The sequence below is a fragment of the Biomphalaria glabrata genome, chromosome 6 (genome assembly GCF_947242115.1).
Source record: "Biomphalaria glabrata chromosome 6, xgBioGlab47.1, whole genome shotgun sequence".
Classification (NCBI taxonomy): Eukaryota; Metazoa; Mollusca; class Gastropoda; family Planorbidae; genus Biomphalaria; species Biomphalaria glabrata.
This window is the reverse complement of record NC_074716.1, coordinates 34,869,153-34,895,915: the sequence shown is the minus strand read 5'-3', so window position 1 is coordinate 34,895,915 and position 26,763 is coordinate 34,869,153. Positions and strand designations below refer to the sequence as shown.

The window sequence follows — 26,763 nt, the reverse complement described above, 5'->3', positions numbered from 1 at the left end:
CTCTTTAGTTGCATAAGCAAATATTATTTATTTTATCGAAAAAAAAACATTTAAAAATCGTTCTGAATCCATTAACGAGGATTTGACACCGATTCCATCTTTCAGCCACTTGTACTCGCTTTTCACCCCACCCCTTACCCGTGACACACGTCGTCACTGTCGTCAGTCTGTGGAAGCTCTCAAAGGACTCCGTTTCTATGCAGGTTTTTATTTGCTTTTCAACGCAAAACAATTTGGCATCTTCACCAGTGCTTTGGCTGTGACAGAGTTTGTTGTTTTAACTAGAAGAGTTAGAAGCCAATTATCTTCTCAAAGTTTTATATTGTCAAGTAACGTAAGCGCTTCAAGGTCATATAGTTGAAAACAAACTTATTTATTTGTTACTGGTGTATTTTTAGAACAGAATAATTGCGTAGTAAGGTTGTAGATTAGTTTAGAATTGCAAAAAAATAAAGGGGCAACACTGATTTTTTGGAGCAAAGTAAACCAAGAAATTCTTAAGTTTCACTACATAATACACCAAGAAACGCTTTGTGCCAAAACATTTCCAACTGAAATAGTTGAGGTCATGAATTTCGTAGAAGTGGCTGAGCGGTAAAGCGCTTGTCTTCCAAACCGACGTCCTGATTTTGAATCCTGGTGAAGACTAGGATTTTTAACTTCAGGATCTTTGGGCGCCTGTGAGTCCACCCAGCTATTATGGGAACCTGATATTAGTTGGGGAAAGTAAAGGCGGTTGGACGTTGTGCTGGTCACATGCCACTCTCATTAATCGTAGGCCACAGAAACAGATGACCTTGGCATCATCTGCCCAATAGATCGCAAGATCTGAAAGGGGTACTTTACTCTTTTACTTTATGAATTTGATAATCAAGATTGTTAGCAGCATCTTGTCAAAAGCACTCTACCATTGTCAGTTTAAAGAATTCTTTAACGAAATGGAGACTCAGTAGTCAGACCTCTTTCTCCACTATAAAGTGCGATGCCTTTCCGGAGGTATGGCATTGAAACGTTTTGCTTTGTGCTTGAATGAATTAAATATATTCCTAAATGATAAAGGCATTTATCACCCTGATTTAGAGAATGACTAATGGTTGCAAACATTTTACTTAATGGTGTTACTACTTTTGTTAGACTGACTCTAGATATAGTGGAGTAGCATGGTACAAGTGGGTCACCTCCCCAAACAAGACAAATTTAGAGTGTGACAAAAAAATTGAGTAGTGTGTAGGTATCAGTCAAATTTATAAGCTACATTTTATATAAGTAATAATGTCATTATGCTTGATTCAGTTAGGACTCCATATGATACAAGTAATAATAACTCAAATCTTTGTACAACTTAACAGTATAAAACTATAATCTACTTCTATGCCTATCATTTAACAGCAGATGGAATTGTTGGATTTTAAAAAAGGAAGAGAATTGGGAGGTATGATGATGAATGCAGACAAATTATAGAATTAAAATAGAAATCAGTGCATCTCAAGTTTTGGCTCAATGGAAAGAACAGCCAGTGAAAAGCCAAACTACTGTGTCATTGAACTCTTAAAATAATTTGTATCAAAAGCCAAACTACTGTGTCATTGAACTCTTAAAATAATTTGTATCAATCACAACTTTGGCTGAACAAACTGTTCCATACAACGTGAGAAATAAACATGCATACTGTGACAATGTTTGGAAAACTTGATAAAAAAGAAACAGCCAAATCTTGACTTCATATGTCTTTATGCAAGTGTTTTTTGAAGGACTGCATATCTTGGCAATATTATCTGGGTCAGATGAGACTAGAAGCATGGTGATGACATAAAGGCCTCTTTATCATTTGCACTTAAAATTAAACTAATTAATGACAAACATGTTGACAGTTTTTTTATGCCCATGAAATCAGACATATAAATGTGAACAATGACATTGATAGTTCAGTAAAACATGATTTTGAAAGTCTTCTCTGCATGCAAACTTCACAGTAGTAGGCTAATCATGTTGCCTTCTAACTTTACACAATGGCAGGGAGAAAAAAGAAAGAGCACCTCAATATCAAGCCACTTTAGCAGCTTCATTCATTTTTATTCTTCCATGTGCTCCATGTCTACTTCACAATTCTCAGTCATTCATCTTTTCTGTTTGGCAAGTTTATCACCACCAATGCCCAGTGTGATTTGGGCTAGCCACCATAACATGATGAAAGAAAGGTACACAGACTCTAGCAGAAAACACGGGTTAACGTTTTGAAGTGAATTATAAAATTTAGGATATTTAGGTACCTTTGATGGAAGCATTCAAGGAGGCAATGATGCCTTTGATAGAACACCCAGGTCTCGGAGCCATACAAAAGTGTGCTGAAAACCACTGCATTATAAATTTGATATTTGTTCTTAGGTGAAGTGACCTATTTTGGCATACTCTCAGTTGAAGGCAACCAAAAGCGCTGTTGGCCTTAGCGAGACTGTCTATTTCTATGGACAGTGACGGATTGTTGGGCACTGTGCTGGCCAGGTACATCAAGTGGTCAAAACATAAGTGATCATTCACAAAGTTTGTGGAGCTGAATTAGTTTTGTTTGGGGGACTTCTGAAGCATGACCTCTGTTGTTGTTTTGTGTGAGGTTGATGGACAGACCAAAAGAGGCAGTAGCCTCAGCAAACTCATGAATGGCAAGTTGAAGCTCCAACTCAGCATATGCAAGAAAAGAGCAGTCATCTGCATACAGCATCTAAGTAGCATTATCTCTTTAATTTTAGAACAGGACAGAAAGCACCATATGTTAATTATGCTGCCATCAGTGTTTACCTTGATGTAGATGCCTCCTTTTATTTAGCATTGTTCCAAAGACTATGGTGCCAGTGTTGGAGCAAGCACACAACCCTGCTTGACACCGTTCTCTAGTGAGAAATCATCTGATAAGTCATTATTGCATCTGATTTGATCTTTTTGACCCTCATGCAGTTGCTTCAGGATAGCAAAGAACTTTGGAGGGCATTCAAGCCAAGAAAGAATCCTCCACAAGACATCATGACCCACTGAATCAAAAGCTTTAGTGATATCGATGAATACAAGTCCAGCTTCTGCTGCCTGCATTTTTCCTGCATTTGATGCAAAATGAAAACCATGTTTGTTGTGCCTCTACCTGCTAAAAATCCAAACTGGCTTTCAGAGAGCACATTTTCAATCTGTCAAGGATTTTCCCTGCTACATGGCAATTGGAGCAGTCTGATTTGTTGCGTTTTTGTACAGGGATAGTATGGTGGCATTGCAAAGTTCAGGCAGGATAGTACATTTGTTCCAGCACAAAGTGAAGAGGTCTGTTAACCTTTCTGTGAGAGTTGCTGACATCTCCCAAACTTCTACTGGAAGACTGTCCGAGTCAGGCATTTTGTGACATTTGAGCTTCCCAACCAGATCCAATAGACCACATTATTGCCTTGAACTAGGAATATTACTCAGTCATACTTTATCACTATTTAATCTAAGTGGAGTATTCAAAAGATAGTAAATAAATTTTTTTAAAATAAATAAATAATGTGACAAAATCCATCAAATCTTCAACATCTTTAATATGAAATAAAAAATGACTAAAAGCTAGGAAGTAACACAGAAACAGTCCAAAAACACACTCTGCTGGCACAACATAAGTAATCACTAAATATTTTTTCTGTGCCCCAAATATTTAGAAATAAAACAATAACAAAACTCTGTGACTGGATGGTGTTTTTAATGTTGACAAAATTACCAAAGATATTTTGAACTATTCATTTAAAAGTCATCACAATGGATATTTAGTTTTTAGTATTCCTTTAATACAGTCAACAACTTATTCTCTTTGTGAGGTGTATATATGACAGGATAAAACATATCCCTTCTGCTTGGAAGGCACAGAACCAAGGCAGCCTTTTGTTCTAGTTTCATGTAATGAGTAGCTTTAGCATGAATTCAGAAGATTATTGCAACATCAAAACTAAACAATTTAAGAAATATTACATAACAAATACTCTTACTTTTTTAGTTACTAATAAAAAAAATATTCTAGCAAAACTTGTATTAAAAAATGTGAATGACATTACCTTGAATATCAATCTCCATAACCCAAACTGATACAGCATTTTCACAGTGGGCAGTAATGTGGATATCTCCTATGTGTCTGATGACATCAATCTCAATGGGTCCACTAATTACCTTCAGGTATTTTCGCTCATTGTGCTCATTTTTCTAGGGCCAGGTCAAAACATAGAATTGAATGTCTTAGTTTGTGTAAAAACATTTGTAGTAGGAACATTGTTAGGTCTGCAGAAATGTTGACTAGTAATTGACTTCAAATACTATGCTAGAGTACTAGAGTAAATAAGTACTAGTTGTTTCTGCTCTGACATTTGTTTAACTTGTACAAATTTTCTTTTCTGTAATGGATTGCATCAACTAGTACCACAAAACATAGTGACCAATGCCAACTGGTTATCAAATTGACATGTCACTGCGTTGCTTGAGTGTCACATTGACCTTAAAAGATGTAAGGCTTTATCCCCCATACACATAAAATCAAATGTGACTGAGGGTAAAAAAAAAATAATTTTTGGAAGGTTTATATGATAAATATAATTTTAAAATAGATTTAAATACCTCATACAACTGCCAGCGTTCATAGCCATCTTCAAATTCTTCATCAAGGCGATCAATGTAGCATGTGTTATTTTCAATATCTTTGTATGCAATGAGACCCTGAGTGGGAATACAAAAGATTTAGTCTAATGTACATGCAGTGCCACCAAGTCTAACCAATGGTTTATAGCAACAACGTTTCTCTTGCAGGACATAACAGTTGAATGATGGAGGCAGAAACTGCAACCAATATTGGATATTTGAGGCACATCAGAACAATTGAGGCCCTGTTGTGCCCAAGCAACCAAAAATTAGAACAATAATGTTTGTCTTCAAATAAGAAGATTAAGGAAGAGTAGATTAATGTATTTGTCTGTGTGGATAAAGGAATAGTATAGTAATGCACTTGTCTAGGTAGGCCAAGCTGCGACCTTACATATTTTGTCACAGCTAACACAGACAAAGCCAACATTTGCCAGGGGAACACAAACTATAAACTTAGTTTCTATTTAGCTTCCTCATCTTAAAATGGCTTTTTATTATTTTAAGCTAAAATATCAACTCACTCTGTCTGGTATCAATTTTGTTGACACCTTATTTCTCCCACTTCCCATTTTTGGATTAAATCTAAACTTTGCTCAATTATTCATTATCCTTAGCAACACATGAATCAATAAAAATAAAATATGATCAGCTATTTTATCAATTAGTCTTTATTAATTTATTTTGTTTTATATAGAGACAGAACTAGAATTGGATTTTTAATTTTTGGCTCATCGGCACAATTCAGGCCATGTTGTGGCAGAGACAGAACTAGCTAAGGGGAGATAAGTCTTGTATAGAGAATTAAGTCAACAAAAAATATGTGAAACTAAAAATAGATAACTGTGAAACTAAAAATAGATAACTATAAAACCTATTTTCATAAGCACTTGTCTAGCTCAGCTAGAAGAGGCTTGAGCTCTCAGGTAAAATTCAAGTCCAGCAATTATTTTTTTTAAATACTTTTGACACCTGAGCAAGGAAATCTCTCAGAATCTCAACCCTTCCTAATCCACACAAGTGGTTGGATCATTGTACATTGGGCACGCTAAAAGCATGAAATGGCCATAAACCAAATCATTTGGTAAACATGTTTTTAATCACACAAATTTACTATTGTTAGTATAGATCTATTAAAAATTAATTACATGATAGAGTCAAGATAATCAATACAATTACACTTAATATAAGCTATGTTTTTAGAATAAGTATTTTTTATATATTTTACATGAGTTTTAAAAATATTTTTCATTGATAACCAGATGTGTATAGATCTTTTTTCTTTTGTATTTTTTTTTCTGAAAATCTGTGCCAGTAGCTCAATTCCTACCCAGGAAGTATCATTAGCAACACAACGCACTCACAAGAAGAAAAACTGCAAATAGTTTTGTCTGGTTTGTCTGTTCCTCATGTTCAGATATTGAATGCAAAGCCACTCAATTTATTTTTGAAAGGACAATAATGTATTTTCCAGGTTTGAATAATAACCAAGTAGAATGATATCAATCCAGATTTGAATAATAACCAAGAAGAATGACATCAATCCAGGTTTGAATAGTAACTAAGTAGAATGACATCAATCCAGGTTAGAATAGTAACCAAGTGGAATGACATCAATCCAGGTTAGAATAGTAACCAAGTAGAATGACATCAATCCAGTTTAGAGTAGTAAGCAAGTGGAATGACATCAATCCAGGTTTGAATAGTAACCAAGTAGAATGACAACAATCCAGGTTTGAATAATAACTAAGTAGAATGACATCAATCCAGGTTAGAATAGTAACCAAGTGGAATGACATCGACCCAGCCTTGAATCATAACCAAGTGGAATGACATCCATCTAGGCTTGAATCATAACCAAGAAGAATGACATCAATCCAGGTTTGAATAGTAACCAAGTGGAATGACATCAATCCAGGTTTGAATAGTAACCAAGTAGAATGACATCAATCCAGGTTAGAGTAGTAAGCAAGTGGAATGACATCAATCCAGGTTTGAATCATAACCAAGAAGAATGACATCAATCCAGGTTAGAATAGTAACCAAGTGAAATGACATCGATCCAGGCTTGAATCATAACCAAGAAGAATGACATCAATCCAGGTTTGAATAGTAACCAAGTAGAATGACATCAATCCAGGTTAAAGTAGTAAGCAAGTGGAATGACATCAATCCAGGTTTGAATAGTAACCAAGTTGAATGACATCAATCCAGGTTTGAATAGTAACCAAGTTGAATGACATCAATCCAGGTTAGAATAGTAACGAAGAAGAATGATATCAATCCAGGTTTCAATAATAACCAAGAAGAATGACATCAATCCAGGTTAGAATAATAACCAAGAAGAATGACATCAATCCAGGTTAGAATAGTAACCAAGAAGAATGACATCAATCCAGGTTAGAATAATAACCAAGAAGAATGACATCAATCCAGGTTAGAATAGTAACCAAGTGGAATGACATCAATCCAGGTTTGAATAGTAACCAAGTAGAATGACATCAATCCAGGTTTGAATAGTAACTAAGTAGAATGACATCAATCCAGGTTAGAATAGTAACCAAGTGGAATGACATCAATCCAGGTTAGAATAGTAACCAAGTGGAATGACATCAATCCAGGTTTGAATAATAACCAAGTAGAATGACATCAATCCAGGTTTGAATAGTAACCAAGTAGAATGACATCAATCCAGGTTTGAATAGTAACCAAGTTGAATGACATCAATCCAGGTTTGAATAGTAACCAAATAGAATGACACCAATCCAGGTTAGAATAGTAACCAAGTGGAATGACATCGATCCAGGATTGAATCATAACCAAGAAGAATGACATCAATCCAGGTTTGAATAGTAACCAAGTAGAATGACATCGATCCAGGATTGAATCATAACCAAGAAGAATGACATCAATCCAGGTTAGAATAGAAACCAAGTGGAATGACATCAATCCAGGTTTGAATAGTAACCAAGTAGAATGACATCAATCCAGGTTAGAATAGTAACCAAATGGAATGACATCATTCCAGGTTAGAATAGTAACCAAGTGGAATGACATCAATCCAGGTTAGAATAATAACCAAGAAGAATGACATCAATCCAGGTTAGAATAGTAACCAAGTGGAATGACATCAATCCAGGTTTGAATAGTAACCAAGTAGAATGACATCAATCCAGGTTTGAATAGTAACTAAGTAGAATGACATCAATCCAGGTTAGAATAGTAACCAAGTGGAATGACATCAATCCAGGTTAGAATAGTAACCAAGTGGAATGACATCAATCCAGGTTTGAATAATAACCAAGTAGAATGACATCAATCCAGGTTTGAATAGTAACCAAGTAGAATGACATCAATCCAGGTTTGAATAGTAACCAAGTTGAATGACATCAATCCAGGTTTGAATAGTAACCAAATAGAATGACATCAATCCAGGTTAGAATAGTAACCAAGTGGAATGACATCGATCCAGGATTGAATCATAACCAAGAAGAATGACATCAATCCAGGTTTGAATAGTAACCAAGTAGAATGACATCGATCCAGGATTGAATCATAACCAAGAAGAATGACATCAATCCAGGTTAGAATAGTAACCAAGTAGAATGACATCGATCCAGGATTGAATCATAACCAAGAAGAATGACATCAATCCAGGTTTGAATAGTAACCAAGTAGAATGACATCAATCCAGTTTAGAGTAGTAAGCAAGTGGAATGACATCAATCCAGGTTTGAATAGTAACCAAGTAGAATGACATCAATCCAGGTTTTGAATAGTAACCAAGTAGAATGACAACAATCCAGGTTTGAATAATAACCAAGTAGAATGACATCAATCCAGGTTAGAATAGTAACCAAGTGGAATGACATCGACCCAGCCTTGAATCATAACCAAGTGGAATGACATCCATCTAGGCTTGAATCATAACCAAGTGGAATGACATCAATCCAGGTTTGAATAGTAACCAAGTTGAATGACATCAATCCAGGTTTGAATAGTAACCAAATAGAATGACACCAATCCAGGTTAGAATAGTAACCAAGTGAAATGACATCGATCCAGGCTTGAATCATAACCAAGAAGAATGACATCAATCCAGGTTTGAATAGTAACCAAGTAGAATGACATCAATCCAGTTTAGAGTAGTAAGCAAGTGGAATGACATCAATCCAGGTTTTGAATAGTAACCAAGTAGAATGACAACAATCCAGGTTTGAATAATAACCAAGTAGAATGACATCAATCCAGGTTAGAATAGTAACCAAGTGGAATGACATCGATCCAGGTATGAATAGTAACCAAGTGGAATGACATCCATCCAGGCTTGAATCATAACCAAGAAGAATGACATCAATCCAGGTTTGAATAGTAACCAAGTAGAATGACATCAATCCAGGTTAGAATAGTAACCAAGTGGAATGACATCAATCCAGGTTAGAATAGTAACCAAGTAGAATGACATAAATCCAGGTTAGAATAGTAACCAAATGGAATGACATCAATCCAGGTTAGAATAGTAACCAAGTGGAATGACATCAATCCAGGTTTGAATAGTAACCAAGTAGAATGACATCAATCCAGGTTTGAATAGTAACCAAGAAGAATGACATCAATCCAGGTTAGAATAATAACCAAGAAGAATGACATCAATCCAGGTTAGAATAGTAACCAAGAAGAATGACATCAATCCAGGTTAGAATAGTAACCAAGTGGAATGACATCAATCCAGGTTTGAATAGTAACCAAGTAGAATGACATCAATCCAGGTTAGAATAGTAACGAAGAAGAATGATATCAATCCAGGTTTGAATAATAACCAAGAAGAATGACATCAATCCAGGTTAGAATAGTAACCAAGTGGAATGACATCAATCCAGGTTTGAATAGTAACCAAGTGGAATGACATCCATCCAGGCTTGAATCATAACCAAGAAGAATGACATCAATCCAGGTTAGAATAGTAACCAAGTAGAATGACATCAATCCAGGTTAGAATAGTAACCAAATGGAATGACATCAATCCAGGTTAGAATAGTAACCAAGTGGAATGACATCAATCCAGGTTTGAATAGTAACCAAGTAGAATGATATCAATCCAGGTTTGAATAATAACCAAGAAGAATGACATCAATCCAGGTTAGAATAATAACCAAGAAGAATGACATCAATCCAGGTTAGAATAGTAACCAAGTGGAATGACATCAATCCAGGTTTGAATAGTAACCAAGTAGAATGACATCAATCCAGGTTAGAATAGTAACCAAGTGGAATGACATCAATCCAGGTTTGAATAGTAACCAAGTGGAATGACATCCATCCAGGCTTGAATCATAACCAAGAAGAATGACATCAATCCAGGTTAGAATAGTAACCAAGTAGAATGACATCAATCCAGGTTTGAATAGTAACCAAGTAGAATGACATCAATCCAGGCTTGAATCATAACCAAGAAGAATGACATCAATCCAGGTTAGAATAGTAACCAAGTGGAATGACATCAATCCAGGTTTGAATAGTAACCAAGTAGAATGACATCAATCCAGGTTAGAATAGTAACCAAGTGGAATGACATCAATCCAGGTTTGAATAGTAACCAAGTGGAATGACATCCATCCAGGCTTGAATCATAACCAAGAAGAATGACATCAATCCAGGTTAGAATAGTAACCAAGTAGAATGACATCAATCCAGGTTTGAATCATAACCAAGAAGAATGACATCAATCCAGGTTTGAATAGTAACCAAGTGGAATGACATCCATCCAGGCTTGAATCATAACCAAGAAGAATGACATCAATCCAGGTTAGAATAATAACCAAGTGGAATGATATCAATCCAGGTTTGAATCATAACCAAGAAGAATGACATCAATCCAGGTTTGAATAGTAACCAAGTGGAATGACAATGTTTCACATTTAAATAGTTGAAGTAAGAGATGTTGACAAAGACCTTATTAAATGTATACATTTTTGAGAGACGCATCTGAAACAATATTGACTCAAAACTTTTTTAAAAAGACTTTGCAAAATTATAATGAAGTAAATTTTCCTTTTCAAATAAATTGCCAATGTTTTTGTCCTAAAACTTCATTCAATAGGGTACTGTTATTTCAAGTTTGTTTTTTTTTATACTCATTTTTCTTTTTTTTTTTCTCCTATATGGAGGAGTACTTTTGCTGTCACTAGTGCACTCAAAGAAGAACTGAACATCTGTAGCCATGTCTATCAAAACAGTGAGACTTATTTCCCATAATCAATATCAAACTAAATTAATTAACTTTTTTTTTGTTTCATTGATTCATGTTCTGTTATGGGGGTGGGGGGGGGGGGGGGGGGGAGAGGAAGAAGAGTAATTATGTAAAGTTTTAACTTGACCCAAGAATGGAAAAGTGAGAAATAATGTATAAAAAATTGTACCTGACAGCCATATAAGCTTTGATAAAAATATTTTATATTAATAGTAGACTTTAAAAATAAAAATAGATAAATCAGCTATTTAACCTTGGTTAGGGCAATAATAGAATATGCATCCTCTGTTTCGACCCCTCAAATCAAGAAAACATTAAGAAACTGGAACATACACAAAATGAAGCAGTGAGATTCATAACAAACGAATATTAACATTTGACTAGAGTAACACCTTTAGTAAAATCACTAAATTTAGAAAGCCTTCTGGAGAGAAGATCAAAAGTAGAGTAGCAATTATACATAAGGCACTGAACCATAATCTTCAAATACAAAAACAAAATCTAATAAAATACTCAGAAAGACACATAGATAAAGGCACATTCCTCGTTCCATATGCTAGGACAAATTTGTACAAATGCTCCTTCTTCACTAGTGCTATTAGAGCATGGCCTGAGCCAGCCAGGAAAACCAATGACTTGGCAGAATTCAAGTAATTGGTTAACATGCATGACTAGATGCATGACTTCATTTTGAAGTAACATCTGTATTATATAAGGTAAGATAACTTTGATTTACTTTAAATAAATAATACACTTTAAATCTACAGAGATCTTAATAGAAAATTTTACTTTAAATAAATAATACACTTTAAATCTACAGAGATCTTAATAGAAAATTAAAACTATAAAAATATTTAAAATTTCACTTACAAAATTGATATCCAATTAGAATCAAAATGAATCCCTGTCTTATATAAAACAAGATATGCAGCTTGATATTGCCCTAAATCAATGACTTATATAACAGGAAAATATACACCATGCATGTTGACACAGAGAAGACTAGGCTGGTCACCTGCATGCCAGATGGAAGAAGGACATCCTCTATGCTAAACATGCAGAGGGAGTAAGACCCAAGGGATGTCCAAGACTAACCTACAGAGATCTCTGTAAATTCTACAGGCATCAAAGAAATATGTGGGAAGAAATTGCACAAGATATGACAGCATGGTGACAGATGCAATGCTGGTACCAACCTCACCCACTGAGAGTAAAAGGAATGAAGTAGTTTGGACACGAGAAGGAGAAAGAAAGCTGTCCTACTCTAAAACTGACGCATTCATATGCACTAACTGTGGTAAACCTTGCCATTCCAGAATCAGACTCAAGAAGAAACTAAAACCAGTGATTGACTTTTGAGACTACATGATAAGTTAAAATTCTTATCTCACTCTGTCATATTCATGAAGGACTTCCATGGCTCTTGTATTGCTGCTGTCATCATGGTATTGCTTGGCAAAAATCAGTTTATTATCTGCGTCAACTTTAACTGTTTCTGGTAAGCCATTTCTTCTGCACTCCCAACTCTGTTTAAGAACACAACACAAACTTAACATTAGCAAAATGAATCATTAATCTTTAAAAACAAATCTGAGATTACAGATTCTTTTTAATGTATCGGATCAAAATTTATCTAGAGGTAGTTCATGTCTCTACCTCACCACAACAATTCCTTTCCTTAAAGTAGTTAATTCTCTTCAGTTTGGGATGTACATCTATAGATTCATTTCTACAGCTTAAAATTAAAAAAAAAAATTATACACAGATTATTCATCAGGAGTGAAAATTTGGGGAATAATTAACCTTGTCTGCCATATTATGATCTCAAGTTTTAGTGCAAGCTTCACTAATGTATTTCAATATCATTTATACATTTAATACAATTTTTATGAATATGAGTTGGTTGTTGTTCTTATGTTCACATGTGCTTGTAACTCGTCCGTAAGAATGTGTTCTCAAAATGTTAGAGATGTGTGTTGTGCACATTAAGTGAATGTAAAACTATACTATACAGACATGGTTTTTTATTGTATTATTTTATTATGTTTATAGCAATAATTTATCGTTTCAAGATGTGGATTGTAGTTATAACCTAATCTAGAGTGAACCAGTAATAAAAAGCTACCCCTGATGTAACCACACAACCTCCAGAATCTTTCTAGATGTAGGAAAAGTTTACCCCAATAAGAGAAGTTCTAAGCTGTTTGTCTGTATCAGGCCTATAATAATCAACTGCCACATTACCCATCAATTTCATTTAATATCAAATGTATACATGAAGAGAAAGGTAAATGTAACATAATGAACAGGTCAATTGACTGCCTTTATTTTTTTTTTCTTGGAAATATTTTTAGATGTGTTCTAATCTTTATTTTTTCTTGGAAATATTCTTAGATGTGGTCTGATCTTTTATTTCCCCCTAGGAAATATTCTTGGATTTGGTCTAATCTTTTTTTTTCCAAGTAAATATTCTTAGATGAGGTCTAATCTTTTTTTTTCCCCTTGGAAATATTCTTAGATGTGGTCTGATCTTTTTTTTTCAAAGTAAATATTCTTAGATGTGGTCTAATCTTCATTTTATTCCCTTGGAAATATTCTTAGATGTGGCCTAATCTTTATTTTTTTCCTTGGAAATATGTGGTCTAATCTTTACCAATTCACATTTATTGCAGCACTTATTAAAGTACTAGATAAATTATAATTTTTTTTCTATATATATTTTATAATCATTTATAAACCATCATTCTAGGAATTAAAATATTTAATATACATATCAATAGCAGTGCATTTCAGTGACTACTTATAAGTGGTTAGACACAAAGTTAAAAGTTAATTCTTTCAGTGCGAATTATTTTGATAGAAAAAAATGGAGTTTTCCGGAATGAACACAAATTTTCAAGGGGGGTAGAGTTACTAAAATAACTATAACTTTTATATTTTATTAAATGATCTAACATATTTTATTTTATTTTAAAGGAAAATGAATGGGCTACAAAAGTAAAGTAAATTAAATAAATTATTCAAACATATTTTTTTAAATTAATTTTAAACTGAGTACGGAAAAAGAAAATATTTTTAAAATTCATAAAAAAATTGATACACTGAAAGATTTAACCTTTTAATTAAATATTTAATCCATAAATATTAAAAAATCACAATACTTAACACATTTAATCACTTAAGATGAACAAATGCACTAAGAAATTGTATTATTTACATTTTTCAGATCCCAGGAAATAAACTAAATAAGAGGAACTATTCACATAACGTTGTCAATCAATTTTTTTAACATGTTGGTACTGCATAGAATTCAAAACAAAGAACAATCACTCCCACATCCAGTAAATTAAAAAAAAAAGACAGAAATAAAAAGTTTAACATAAAAAAGATAGTAAAATAAATATTATAAACCAAGTTACTTGCTGAGAGTAACGCCGCACTGACCAGTGCTAGCAAAGCTACTCGCTGAGAGTAACGCCGCACTGACCAGTGCTAGCAAAGCTACTCGCTGAGAGTAACGCCGCACTGAAAAGTTAATAAACCTTAACTATAACTACATTTCTAACTCTCTCTCCATTTCTAAAAGAATTATTATTTTACTTTTCTTTGGTGACGGAAGTGAAGGACCAGCAACATAGTTCCAAGGGCTGCAACAGCTACTCCAATTACTATTAAGGCTCCACAAGCAATTCTTCTACATCGTTGATGCTTTCGCTGCTGTCTGAGACTCCAAGCCCTGCGTTCTGTTTGAACATTTATTACAGGTGGAAAATCTGAGGCCTCTTTCTTTTCTGGTAAAATCTGACAAAAGAATGTCAAAACTATTAAATAAGCATGCAGAGAGAAAAAGATGCTGATGTATAAGCTCTAAATTGAAAAAAAAATGTAATCAAATAATGAAGTCTCAAATTCAGCTCATTAAGATGTTTCAAAATTATTTCAGAAGCTGTGGTCCATACTTTTAATACTAATATAACATAATTACTATCATTTATAGTTTAATGATTATTTACATAATGATGTTACCTATTAAAATAACTATCTTATAATTCCAATGTTAAATGGGGTAATTCTAAAATGAAAAACAAAGATCTAAAAATGTATTTTAAATTTTGCATGTGGAATTTCATTACAGCACATTGGCACAATTTAGGCCACGTCATGTCTATAATCCGTCAATACTGTCCAGTTTGTTAGGCAAAGTCATTTCTTTGTACATGGCTCTGCCTGTGTTTCCTGATACACATTGGTTGAGCCACTCCTCTTTGTGATTGTTGACTAACATTGATCTTAGGGTGAGGTAGTTAACAGGTCTATCTGGTTGTTCCAAAGGACTGTCAATGCCGCTGGTGAAATGCTCCCATGGCTTGCATCTTTAAATACCTCTGACAGTCAAATCCAGGTCCTGGCCTTCACGTGTGATTTTCCAAAAAATCCGGCAGAACCTGACAGAAGGGATGAAAGGCGGAACACTGGCACCCCAAAACCAGTTTAGCTTCATGTTGATGGGGCATGTCAGCCTGAATAATGCAACCCATCTAGGAGAAGGAAAACTCTTGACTCCAAACCTCCACTTTGTGGCAATACTCCCCCGTGTGGGTGTCGGGGCTTGGAAATTACCAAGAATAATAAATAACCTCACTGCCCTTCCACTTGCAATTCACTAAGCGAATAATCGTGGACCTTCCCCCCTCTCTAAGTGCTTTTTGACTAGAGGTCCGGACTGCACTACTCTGGGTCTATGTCTCAATACGCTCTACTACTGAATATAAACCCATCATGAATTATTTTTTTCTTCTGGAACTGGTGAATGTGATAGCCTGAAGGGGCCTGGATCCAGAATGTGGCGATTCCACGGGGCATAACCAGGACACAGTTCAACTTGAGCTTTCTACTGCAAAATAGTTTCCTTAGGAGAGCTCTATGGATGGCGGAGAATGGACCATTGGCCAACCCCACCTTGTCCCATGGATATTCTAGTTACAGTTTTTAGACCCAGATGTTCAGATGTTCTTTAACGTCAGTATTGGAGGAAATTGCCATATATGTAAAAAAAAAAAAAGACTGAGGAAACACACACCCTACATACACTAAATGCCAAGGATTTTTTTTGGTCCAAAAATAAATCAGGGTCTTGATGGCTTCCCCTTAAATTACAAAATGCTTAATAACAGTTTTGGGTTCTGAAAATTTAAAGCCATTAACATTTGCCCACTTTTAATTTTATTTAAACATAATTGTAATCATCCTTTCCATGGTTTTGCAGATGCAGCTTGTTAATGCTATTGGGCGATAGTTAGCTGGGTCCGACCCACTCTTCCCAGTTTAGGTATTGGTATAAAAATGGCTTTCCTCCAGCTGTTTGGGAAAGCACCAGATTTCCCATATAAAGTTATAGATTTTTAGCAGTCTATGAGTATTTAAGAAGATATTTGAGGAACTGATAGTGATTTTCATCTTTCCCTGGCACTGTGTCGTGTGATTTGTCCAGCGAGTCCATCAGTTCTTCAAGTGTGAAGGGCTTGTTCATCCTTTGTTTTTCAAATGCCCTATTGCATTTGATTCTTTCCCTTTGATCAACCTTTCTGCCTTCCAAACCGATCTAGCAAAGTTTTGGCATCCAGACTGCCGTTAGGAATTCCTTCTGGCTGACCGTATGGTTTGTCTAGCCTTTGCTCTAGCTATCCTGAATAGCTTTAGATTTTCCTGGAAAGGATTCTTTATAAATGCAGCCAGTCGTTTTTTCCTATCGCCAATAGCACTTTTGCAAGTCGCATCAAACCATGTTTTGCTAGGCCATTTTGGATTGCAAGAGGTTAGGGGTACAACTTTCCAAGCAAGACGTTTTTGGTAGGTTTTTTTTATTCATATGTACATTTATGGTTGTTCGACACCTGTGCTCCCAACCTGCCACTGAGTCCAACAAGGGGATGAGCCACTCGGATGTCCAGAATGAGCTCATCAGGGCTACACAGGTGCTATACTCATGTCAGCTGCTGCAACTGGCAAGTGTCCAATACAGCAGCTCCCTGATTGACCTCTAGCTACAACTCTCCAGCATAGGTCAATGACCCATGCTGGTAGCACAGCGTGACCAGCTTATTGACCCAGAGCAGGCCATCTGTGCCTCAGGTCTAGAGGAACTTATAACCAAAGTACTGTGTTTTAGTAACTTATCCTCAGATAGACACCTACTCAAACCAGAATCTCTTTATCCCCCCTTACCCATCACAGTCCATGGAATTAATACCTTATCAAGATCCATCTAAAGATCTTGTGTGTGTGCACCTCAAGAATACTGTGACATATATATATATATATATATATATATATATATATATATATATATATGGTTAATTTATTTATATGCCTATATAATCTATTTGTAGAAACAAACATTAAAAAATCTACATAGATTATAGATCTATAAATTAATTATTTTAATTTAATAAACGTGACATTTACAGCTAGATATATTCTCTTTCTCTCTCTACCAGCTCACTTGGCATGATCACCTGTAGCTGTGGCGTCACTAGGGTCAATGTCACCCGGTGCGGTAAGCTCAGGGTGTCACCCTCCTCTCAACATTGTTACGAGAATGTAAAATCAGTATCTATTCTATTTTAAATGTGATTGATTATGTCATTTTATCCATGGTTATTATGTGTATTAAAATTTAAGTTTATTAAATAAGAAACAGACTTAACATTAACTTAGGCTTTCTACACATTACAGAAACTGTTTAACTTGTGCTAACCCTATTCATCTAAAATATTTTAGAATCTATAGACAAAAAAATGTTCACCACCCCTTTCAGTCATTTATTGGTCAAGCTTTTTTCAGTGTTTCAGAGATTCAGAAACTCATTTTCTTTACTTTTAGATAGCATCATATCTTCTAGTAAGAAATCGCAGGTTAAAAAAAAAAAATTTAAGAAGAGGTTGACGGGCTGAATCTGAAATGTGAGAAACATTGGAGGCAAATGAACAGTGTTTCTCAAACTTTTACCATTAGTTTTTTGATAGTTAATTTTTTTGTCCCACACCCAAAGTAAGCTGGGTACCTAAAAGGGGGAACCGCTGATGGCTCACACAATAGGTTTCGGGAGGCTTTTAAGAATGTAATGAAAAAGAAAAGACTTAAAGACATATATGACAAAATTTTAATTTTGTATAAATATTCACATTATGTTTAGAATCGAAATGTAGGCTACGAAGTGAATGTTCGTTAAAAGTTAGTCTGTTTAGCCTTTGGTTTCCTAAATATTGTTTTGTAGATAATTTTAAGTCTTTTGTAGATTCAAAAAGTTCTTGCTGTAAAATGAATAGCATAAGAGAGGAATCGGCTTCACCCTTCTTTCACCCCCCTGGTGGGTGTCACCCGATGCGGACCGCACCTCCCGCACCTGCCTAGTGTCTCGATCTAGGTCATGTTAATTAATTGAAAATTATTAATCCCAATAATATTTCTAATTAAGATTTTGCCATGTTCAGCGAACAAGAATGAGGTAAATTCATTATTATTCACAGAACAACTCCTTTTTTTATTTTCTGTAACAGCTAACAGAATAAATGGAATTGGAATGTCTTTCTATAGATGAGTGGAAGCTTATTTTGATATGCCCATCAGTCTACTATCAAACAGGCTCATAATATAGCCCTCATCCCTTATATGGGTGTGAGTTGCCAGGGGAGGTTAAAACAATCACTTTATATATAATATACATGATTACAGAGAATCTAAAAAACTGCCATCTGCTTTGGAAAAACGGAACTTGTAACATGCCCAGTCCCGTAACATCGATTTTTTGCTCCAAACATAACAACAAATGAATTAGTAGACCTATATTTCTAACAAAATAAGTGACGCGTTTGGCGAAGGAGAATTTGATGAGGTGTTCGGAACTAGATTAGATCTAATTAATAATCATTTTATAGATCTAGATCTAATATAAATACAATTTATCATCTTTATGTAATACTAGTCTAGATTCTAGATCTAATGATAATGCTAAAAACTTTTAGCTTCAACGCTAGATCTAGAATTTATATTTGTCATTCTCATTTTCATTCAGAATTTTAATACTTACGTCTATCGAACACCTTCATGTTAAGGTACTTATCAAACACCCCATTGTATTTTTTAAAATTCTCCTTTATTTCGATGATTATGACGAAACTAGTCCATTCTTATTGTGCATCGTCCATTTCTTTATAGTTAAGTTATAATTAGTTTCATTTTCACCCGAGGATAATTTTTTTACTTATATTCAAAGTGCATTGGTAATATTGGTATAAAAACGTCACTTTTTTTTACCTCTTGGGAAGAGTGAAGTGAGTCTCGGGTTAAGGGTATTTTTTAATGCCAATGATGCTTCAGCTCAACAATACCTATATATTATGCTTCTTATTAGGCTGAGAAATATTTGCAACTATTTGTTTAAAAGAGTCCCTTGCTACCCAAACATGAAAATTGATGTTTAAATAGGGGGTGTTAGATAGTTGTTTTTTTATAAGCAATCTCAGCTTCGTAAGATATCGAACACCATTTTAATGTTAAAAATAAACATCAAAGGGATATAACCCAAAGAAGACAAAATATTGAAATTATATTTTTTTTAAATTGTTATTTTTTTAAATAATGTAATGCAAACTCAAGATATAAATTACTCATGTGTCACAATTTGTATCATCTATTTGTGGTTTACCGTAAATGTGCTATATTTTTTTAAGTAAATAGATTTACATAGATATGCACTAATTGTACCAATTTTATAAGTATGATTTTATGACACATATAGCTATAATGCTATTAACATTATTGCCTTGGAGGTAGGACCCCAAATGTAGAATATATCCTGTTGTGTTTTTTTTCTAGATGCCCCATTCTATTAACTTCTGAATTATGTGTTATGAACCAATGCCTAGCGCATGTGCTTGATGTGAAAAGATATTAATAAAACGAAAGGGGGAGATATAGAATGTAGATATGGTATTTTGAAATAAAAATGTCTTTGGCAGGTAAAAAAAAAAAGGGGGGGGGGGGGGGGGAGAGAAACAGTCAAGACACTGTATCAAGAGATCATCAATAATTGATCAACCATTAAAATGTGACGTCAGCCTTAAAGACATAGTCAATTGTGCTTCTCGATCCAGACGTCTGGTGCCGGGTCTATAAATTTATATATATATTTTTTTTATTTTTTTTTGCCATAAAGTATGATAAGGCTCATAATGCGCTACAAAGACACTCCCTTGAAACATCACAAATTCACAAAATAATAACAATAACACATTTAACCACTCTCTTATTCTGCCTATACCCCCTTACCCGCGCTTTCTTCTTACACAATTCCACTCTCCAACATTCACACTTTTTCAGTGCAAAGTAACAACGTAAATTTGAAGACTTAATCTAAACGCAGCCACCAGACTAACACACAACAAAAAAAAAAATTTCAGTGATAGCGCAACACACAGGTGTAAACCAGGCCATCAACACAGTCCCAAAACATTGTTCAAGTTGTAGTAAGAACAATGTTGAGGGGAAAGGGGGAGGAGCCATCAGTCGAGTACCTACGGTCAAGCGGCTAATTAGGTCACAAACACTAGGCGGGATAGATACGTATGATATATAGATATGTTGTTTGTATGTGTGTGACAAATACTAAACGTGCTCAAAAATACTTTTTTTTTTTGGTCAACCAGGTTTAGGGAGGGCGAATCTATCTATATCTATAGGTAACACAGCTCACAAGCTACCATAGCTTTTCAGCCCCCCCTCACCCGCCCCACTCGAAAAATATTTAGTACTGACTTTTGGGCTGTTACTGGGCTAAGCACCTTACACTTATGTGTATCGTCAGTTTCTAAGCAGAGCGGATAGATTCCTTGGATGTGGAGCATGTGCTAAAATCTGTCTGTCTTGACATGGCATAAAAAGAAAATGATATAAATATAAATTTTAAAAAATTTAAGATTATAACACAGTGTTTCTCAAACTTTTTTGTCTGCCGGCACAGTAAAAAAACTACAAAAATTTCGCGGCACACCACGAAGAGCAACAAATGTTTCATAAAAAAAGAAATAAAGATTTTACCTGTTTTTAAGTATTACATTTAATGTGAAGGATGTGCCTGTTTTTGAGAGCAAATGCGATCTAATCGAGGCTCCAAAGTCGCATTTCATCGTCTATTGTAAGAATTCTCTCTTTTCTTAGACTTGATTTCAGTCAGTGCTGAAAATCCAAACTCACAAAACCATAAAGATGCAAATGGAAGAATTATTTTGATTGCTTTTAAACTGATTGCAGGATATTATAACTTGTTGATTAAAATCCAAAACACATCCAGGCTTTTCTTGGCAGAACTTGACTTAAGAAGTGCATCGTTTTTTCAATCAATGAGCTTCCAAACTGATAGCTGACCCATCTATATTCATTACTTTCAACTGTTGGCAAGTAATGCTGCAATGCTGACTGCAGGTGTGTCAAGGTGTCCAGAATTTCGAGTGTGATTTCTTTATTTGATGCACATTCAGTGTAAGTACGAAAGCAATTGAAGACTCCTTTCAAGATCTTACTTAGTCACAAAGACAATTTTTCACTAAATGAATTCAGTTTTGAGGATGCAGTGATGATGGTTTCCAATGGTCCTTGAAGACTTGAATTCAATGAATTTAATTTGTGAAATAAATCAGAGAGAAATGTCACCTTAACCCACCAGATCTCGTCATGAATAGAAAATCCAAGTCTTTTTTTTTCAGCCTCCAAGAATGAAATCAGCTCAGCCCTGACTTGGACTACACGCTTTAACACTTTTCCCCTGGAGAGCAAACAAACGTTGGTGTGATACAGGAGACATTTGTAGTCTGAATCCATTGCTTCACAAAGCTCTGAGAAAAATCGGGATGGAAGCGGTCGAGATTTGATGAAGTTTACAACTTTAATCACTTGATCCAGAACAGACATGAAATCTTTTGGCACAGATTTGAAGGCAAGAGCTCCTCTGTAGATCATGCAGTGAACAACTAATACATTTGGATTTTCTTGACGCAAAAGAGTGACGAATCCCTTTCTATTTCCCTGCATGGAAGGACAGCCATTGGTGCAAACGCTGACACAGTTTTTCCACTGTAGTTTGAAGAGCAAAATGTTTTCGTTCACCACTTTAAAAATATCTTCACCTTTGGTCGTAGTTGGTAAGTCTTTTCAAAATAAGAATTCGTTGACACATTCTTCATCCTTTATGAACCGAATAAAAGCTAGCAGCTGGGCTTTGCCGCTAACGTCAGTGGATTCATCAACTTGAAGAGACCACAGCAAAGACACTTCATCGTCAGTCACGTCCAAGTGTTCGCAGATTTGATCTCGTAAATGTGACAATAAGTCTTCAATTCTGCGCGAGATAGTATCATTTCACAAGGGAACTTTTTAAAAAATTTTCGGCGCCATCGGGTTCAAAGATAGTTTCAACAACTATTGCTAAAGTTGGTGCAATGACTGATTCAGCCTCTGTGTGTGCTTTCTTGCGTTTTGCTAATAACTGAGCAACCTTATAACTTGCAATCAATCCCTTTTCTAGCAGCTTTAGGTAATTTGCAAGTTTCTTAGCTTGTTTATTTTGTTGAGCCCTGATGTTTTCGAAGTATTCCTTGTATTGCACTTTTACAGCTGGATGTTTTGTTTCCAAGTGTCTCTTCAGTTTGTTTGGAACAAGAGCCTCATTCGACATAGTTGCATTGCAGATCAGACAGAATGGCAATGGAGAATCTTCAGGTCCCGAAGATATAAAACCATATCCGATGTAATCTTCTATGTACCTTCGTTTGGTTCCATGCTTTTCATTGAACACTTTCGCAGTTTCATTCTTACTAACATATTTCTCCATGGATAACAAAGAATAACGCTTAAGAGATAATTTGTTATTATTAGCATACACCTAAAAAATTTACATGAAACACATCGCTTATTATTATCGTTAACAATTCAAGAACAGCTGTGCGTCAGCTAAGACGGCCTACATTTTATCATTATAATAATATATGTATAGTTGACACTTGACAATTCCATAACCTGAAGAGCGAACAGCCCTTTCTGTCACTATGGAGCGCTCCACTACTATTACTGGTCGTTGCAAGTGGGAATGTCATTGCAACGTACAATACAAATTTAATATTAGGCAGGCCTGTGTAACTCTTCACATACATGTGGCGTTCTGAAAACTCCCGCGGCACACCTGCAAATTTTTTATGACACACTAGTGTGCAGCGGCACACAGTTTGAGAAACACCGTTATAACACGTTTGAAACACCATACTTTTCACAATAGTTAATAGTTTCTTAATATGTTCGATAAGATAAGATTCTTGAAAGTAGCGGTAAAACAATGTTCGAAACTTTAAGCTTTTGAAAGCATCGACTTGACCCACTTTAAAATCAAATATAATTTTAACTATGAGTAGTAATAGAATAAAACATATATCTACTTTTTAAAAAAAATGGATGAGGAGTTCATAGAAGATACAATCAGTTCTTTTCTAGGTCTAATTCTTACGGAGATACACAAATTCAAACATAAAAAATGTCGGCGACTGAGCTTAACTTGTTCGATAGACATAAGACGGTAAGTTACTCTAGATTCTAGATTTGAATAAATTCTAATAAGATTTCAAAGTCAAAGAGTCAAGAGCATTAATGCTAGATCTAGTATTAATAAGTTACTTATAATTATTAAGTATTATTAGATCTAGTATTATCTAGTGAATCTAGTCCTAGATTAGATCATTAAATAGGAGATCAAGAGACAAGACTTAATAAATAGTAAAATAATTTTAAAATAGTCAATAGATTAATAGATCTATCAATGTGAATGTATCGTGATCATCTACCTCATCAAAAACTGGTTTCTCAAGATGATCTTTATATTCCTTTCCAGCCAAAGAAACTTTTGGAGGAGACATTTTCAGAGTCACCCAGTAATATTTATTCTAGATCTATATTTATCTAGTCTAGATTTAGATTCTAAGATTATAGATCTAGTTATTCTCTAGATCTACTCTAGAAACAGTGAAATGATGTTTATAGAAATATAGAGCTAACCAGGAAGACAATACACTCCACTTTGACTTTCTCTCTAAATTAAAAGCCAGCTAAGATTTTGTAATAAAATGCTACGGGAAAATGTTACGTTACAGAAAGTCTAAAAAGATTATTGAATCTAGTTAATAAAAAGTGAAATATAGAATATAGATCTAGAACTAGATAGATCAAGAATCTATATCTAGATCCATATAAATATTTTTAAATAATATATCTATGTCGAAAATGGCATTTAAAAAATATCTTTATACTTGATCTATTAAGAATAATTCATCGAGTAAGGATTTCGTGATAATCGTAAAGAGAACTGGCATATTATGTTTTTCTAAAATTAGAATCTAGATCTAGACTAGTAGGTCTAGCTGCTAGCTTATTTTGGTTACCACGTAATGGCAAAAATGCAGGACAATGACTTGAACTACTGCCCACAGAGGAAATCTGCCCTAGTGACTATGGATCTGTCCTTAGGTTAGGAAAGAACGTTTTGCAGAAATGGCAGGTCAAGCAATGGTACATTCCGTCATTGCACTGACAGAGATGGGAGCTTGTTACACTCTCTACCGGTCTTGGAGAAGTCCCCAGGAAAACAGACAATCTGGAGTAGGCTAAATGATAAAGGCTCATTCCACGTTACATATGCTAGGACAAAAGCACCTTCTTCCCTAGCGCTATTAGATCTAGAGCATGCAATGGGTTGCCTGAGCTTGCCAGGAAAACCAGTGACTTGGCGGAGTTTAGGTCATTGGTTAATAAGCATTATCATCTTTTTTGAAGTAACGTCTGTATCATATAAGTAAACTATCGCCAACAATCTGCAGGATAGGTATATAACTTTGATCGATTGGTGTCACTTAGAATGCCACTAGATGGATCTAAGTTCCTTACAGTAATTATATAACGTCTATTATAGAGAATGGTGTGAATCAGGATTTTGTGCTTGCTCCGACACTGTGCTAATAGATCTATGTTTATATTGCGTCATTGTTTATTGTGAATGTTTTATGAGAAAGTAGGATGTGACGTAATAAAAAAGATAGTCTTCTATGTCTACTTGTAGGCCTATTAACACTAAAAGTCTCTGATATTGACTGTTATTATTATTATTAATTTATGTCTACAGTCTACAGTATGTTATTTATTTATCAGCCATCTTGGGCATGGCTAAAAAGTTTATTCCTCGAACTTACCCTTGTAAAAAATTCAAAAACTTTTGGACGGCTGAAATCAACAAACTTGTTATGGCTCGGAGAAGGGCATACAAAAAGGTCCAAAAGAACCCAAACAATCCAACACTCAGGCAGAAATACAACAGACTCAGCCTACTAGTCAAAACGTCCATGAACAGGGAAAAACGAGAACGTTGGACCGACACCTGTGCAAGGTTAAACCTAAGGGATAGCTCCAAGGCTTGGAGTCTTCTGAGAAATCTCGAAAATGCTGGGCGTACGAAAACAGCAACCCCATTATCTTCACCCAGTAGGGTAACCATTTCATCAAAGAAGAAAATTGCCATCTTGTTAAACAAATATTTTGCTAAGATCAACAAGGCTGCCAAGAAGTCCCCAATGTCCAAAGCCATTGATAAAGCTCGCAAAGCTGATGAAAAAAAAAAGACCGAAAGGAACCACAGACCGAAAGTGCTGAGTGAACGATGAACTCCCCCTTCTCGATAGGCGAGCTTAATGCTGCCATAAGGAAATGCCATCTTAAAAAGGCTCCCTGGCCGGATGTTATCACCCCCGAAATGCTTAAGCATGTAGGGGGGGGGGAAGGGCCGTGCTCTTGGCATTCGTAAATAGAACCTGGGCAGATGGTCATCATGCCACTAGACTATCTGATGAAGCTGGCCTCTCCACCAACCGACAACACATTCAACGCTTTCATCCTCTTCCCCCTTGGTGTCGCCCAACGACCCCAGACATAAGCTTGAAATTAGTAGACCCTAATGCCACTAAGCAAAGCCGTTCCTCTAACGACCTTCAAATCAGATGGTCATCTGCCCAGGGCCTGGAAACGTGCCACCATTATTCCTATACCAAAAAAGGGAAAAGATGCTTCCACTGCTGAGGGCTACAGGCCCATCTCACTCACATCTTGTGTGGGAAAGATGGCTGAAAAATGGTAAATGAGCGTCTGTTTTGGTACCTTGAGAGTGCCCGTCTTATAGCTCCAGAACAGGCTGGTTTCAGGGCTGGAATGTCCGCTATAGACCAAGTCAACATCTTTGTGCAGAGCGTAGCAGATGGATTCCAAAGGACCGAAAGCACATACGCAGTCTTCATTGACTTAAAACAGGCATATGATAAAGTATGGCGGCCTGGTTTGCTTCATAAGATAAGAGCCGTGGGGGTGCAGGGACGGATATATTACTGGATTAGAGACTTCCTACAAGAGCGTACAATAAGAACTAGGATGTACGGAGAAGTCTGATGGGAAATGACCCTCGAGCACGGCCTCCCCCAGGGCTCCGTCCTGTCGTGCGCCCTTTTCACTGCCTTCATAAATGACCTACCGGCTCAGCTAAAATGCCAAATGCTGCTATATGCTGATGATATTGTCCTTTGGAAATCCGGAAGGAGCGCAACCTCTATACAAAAAGTGTTACAAGAAGATCTCCATACGCTCTGCTCATAAACACAAAAATGGAGGCTAGAAATAAACACCTCCAAGACGGTCTATTCTCTGTTCACGCTCGGGACTGGCATTTTCAGGCAACCTTTCCAGCTCTCCCTCAACGGAGTGGCTCTCAGCATGGAAAAGCTACCCAAGTACCT

The 26,763-nt window shown here is 35.5% G+C and overlaps 1 protein-coding gene across 1 annotated transcript in view; it reads right to left on the bottom strand.

The window, feature by feature from the left end:
* Positions 1-24,088, bottom strand: part of LOC106058561 (uncharacterized) — a 39,550-nt gene extending 15,462 nt beyond the window's left edge. The window contains exons 1-5 of the mRNA XM_013216018.2: positions 23,779-24,088; positions 14,492-14,692; positions 12,283-12,417; positions 4,621-4,719; positions 4,068-4,212 (exon numbers count right to left, since the gene is read on the bottom strand). Coding sequence (XP_013071472.2) covers positions 4,068-4,212; positions 4,621-4,719; positions 12,283-12,417; positions 14,492-14,692; positions 23,779-23,850 — 652 coding nt within the window. The 5' untranslated portion in view covers positions 23,851-24,088. The remainder of the gene's footprint in view (positions 1-4,067; positions 4,213-4,620; positions 4,720-12,282; positions 12,418-14,491; positions 14,693-23,778) is intronic.
* Positions 24,089-26,763: the final 2,675 nt, after the last annotated feature.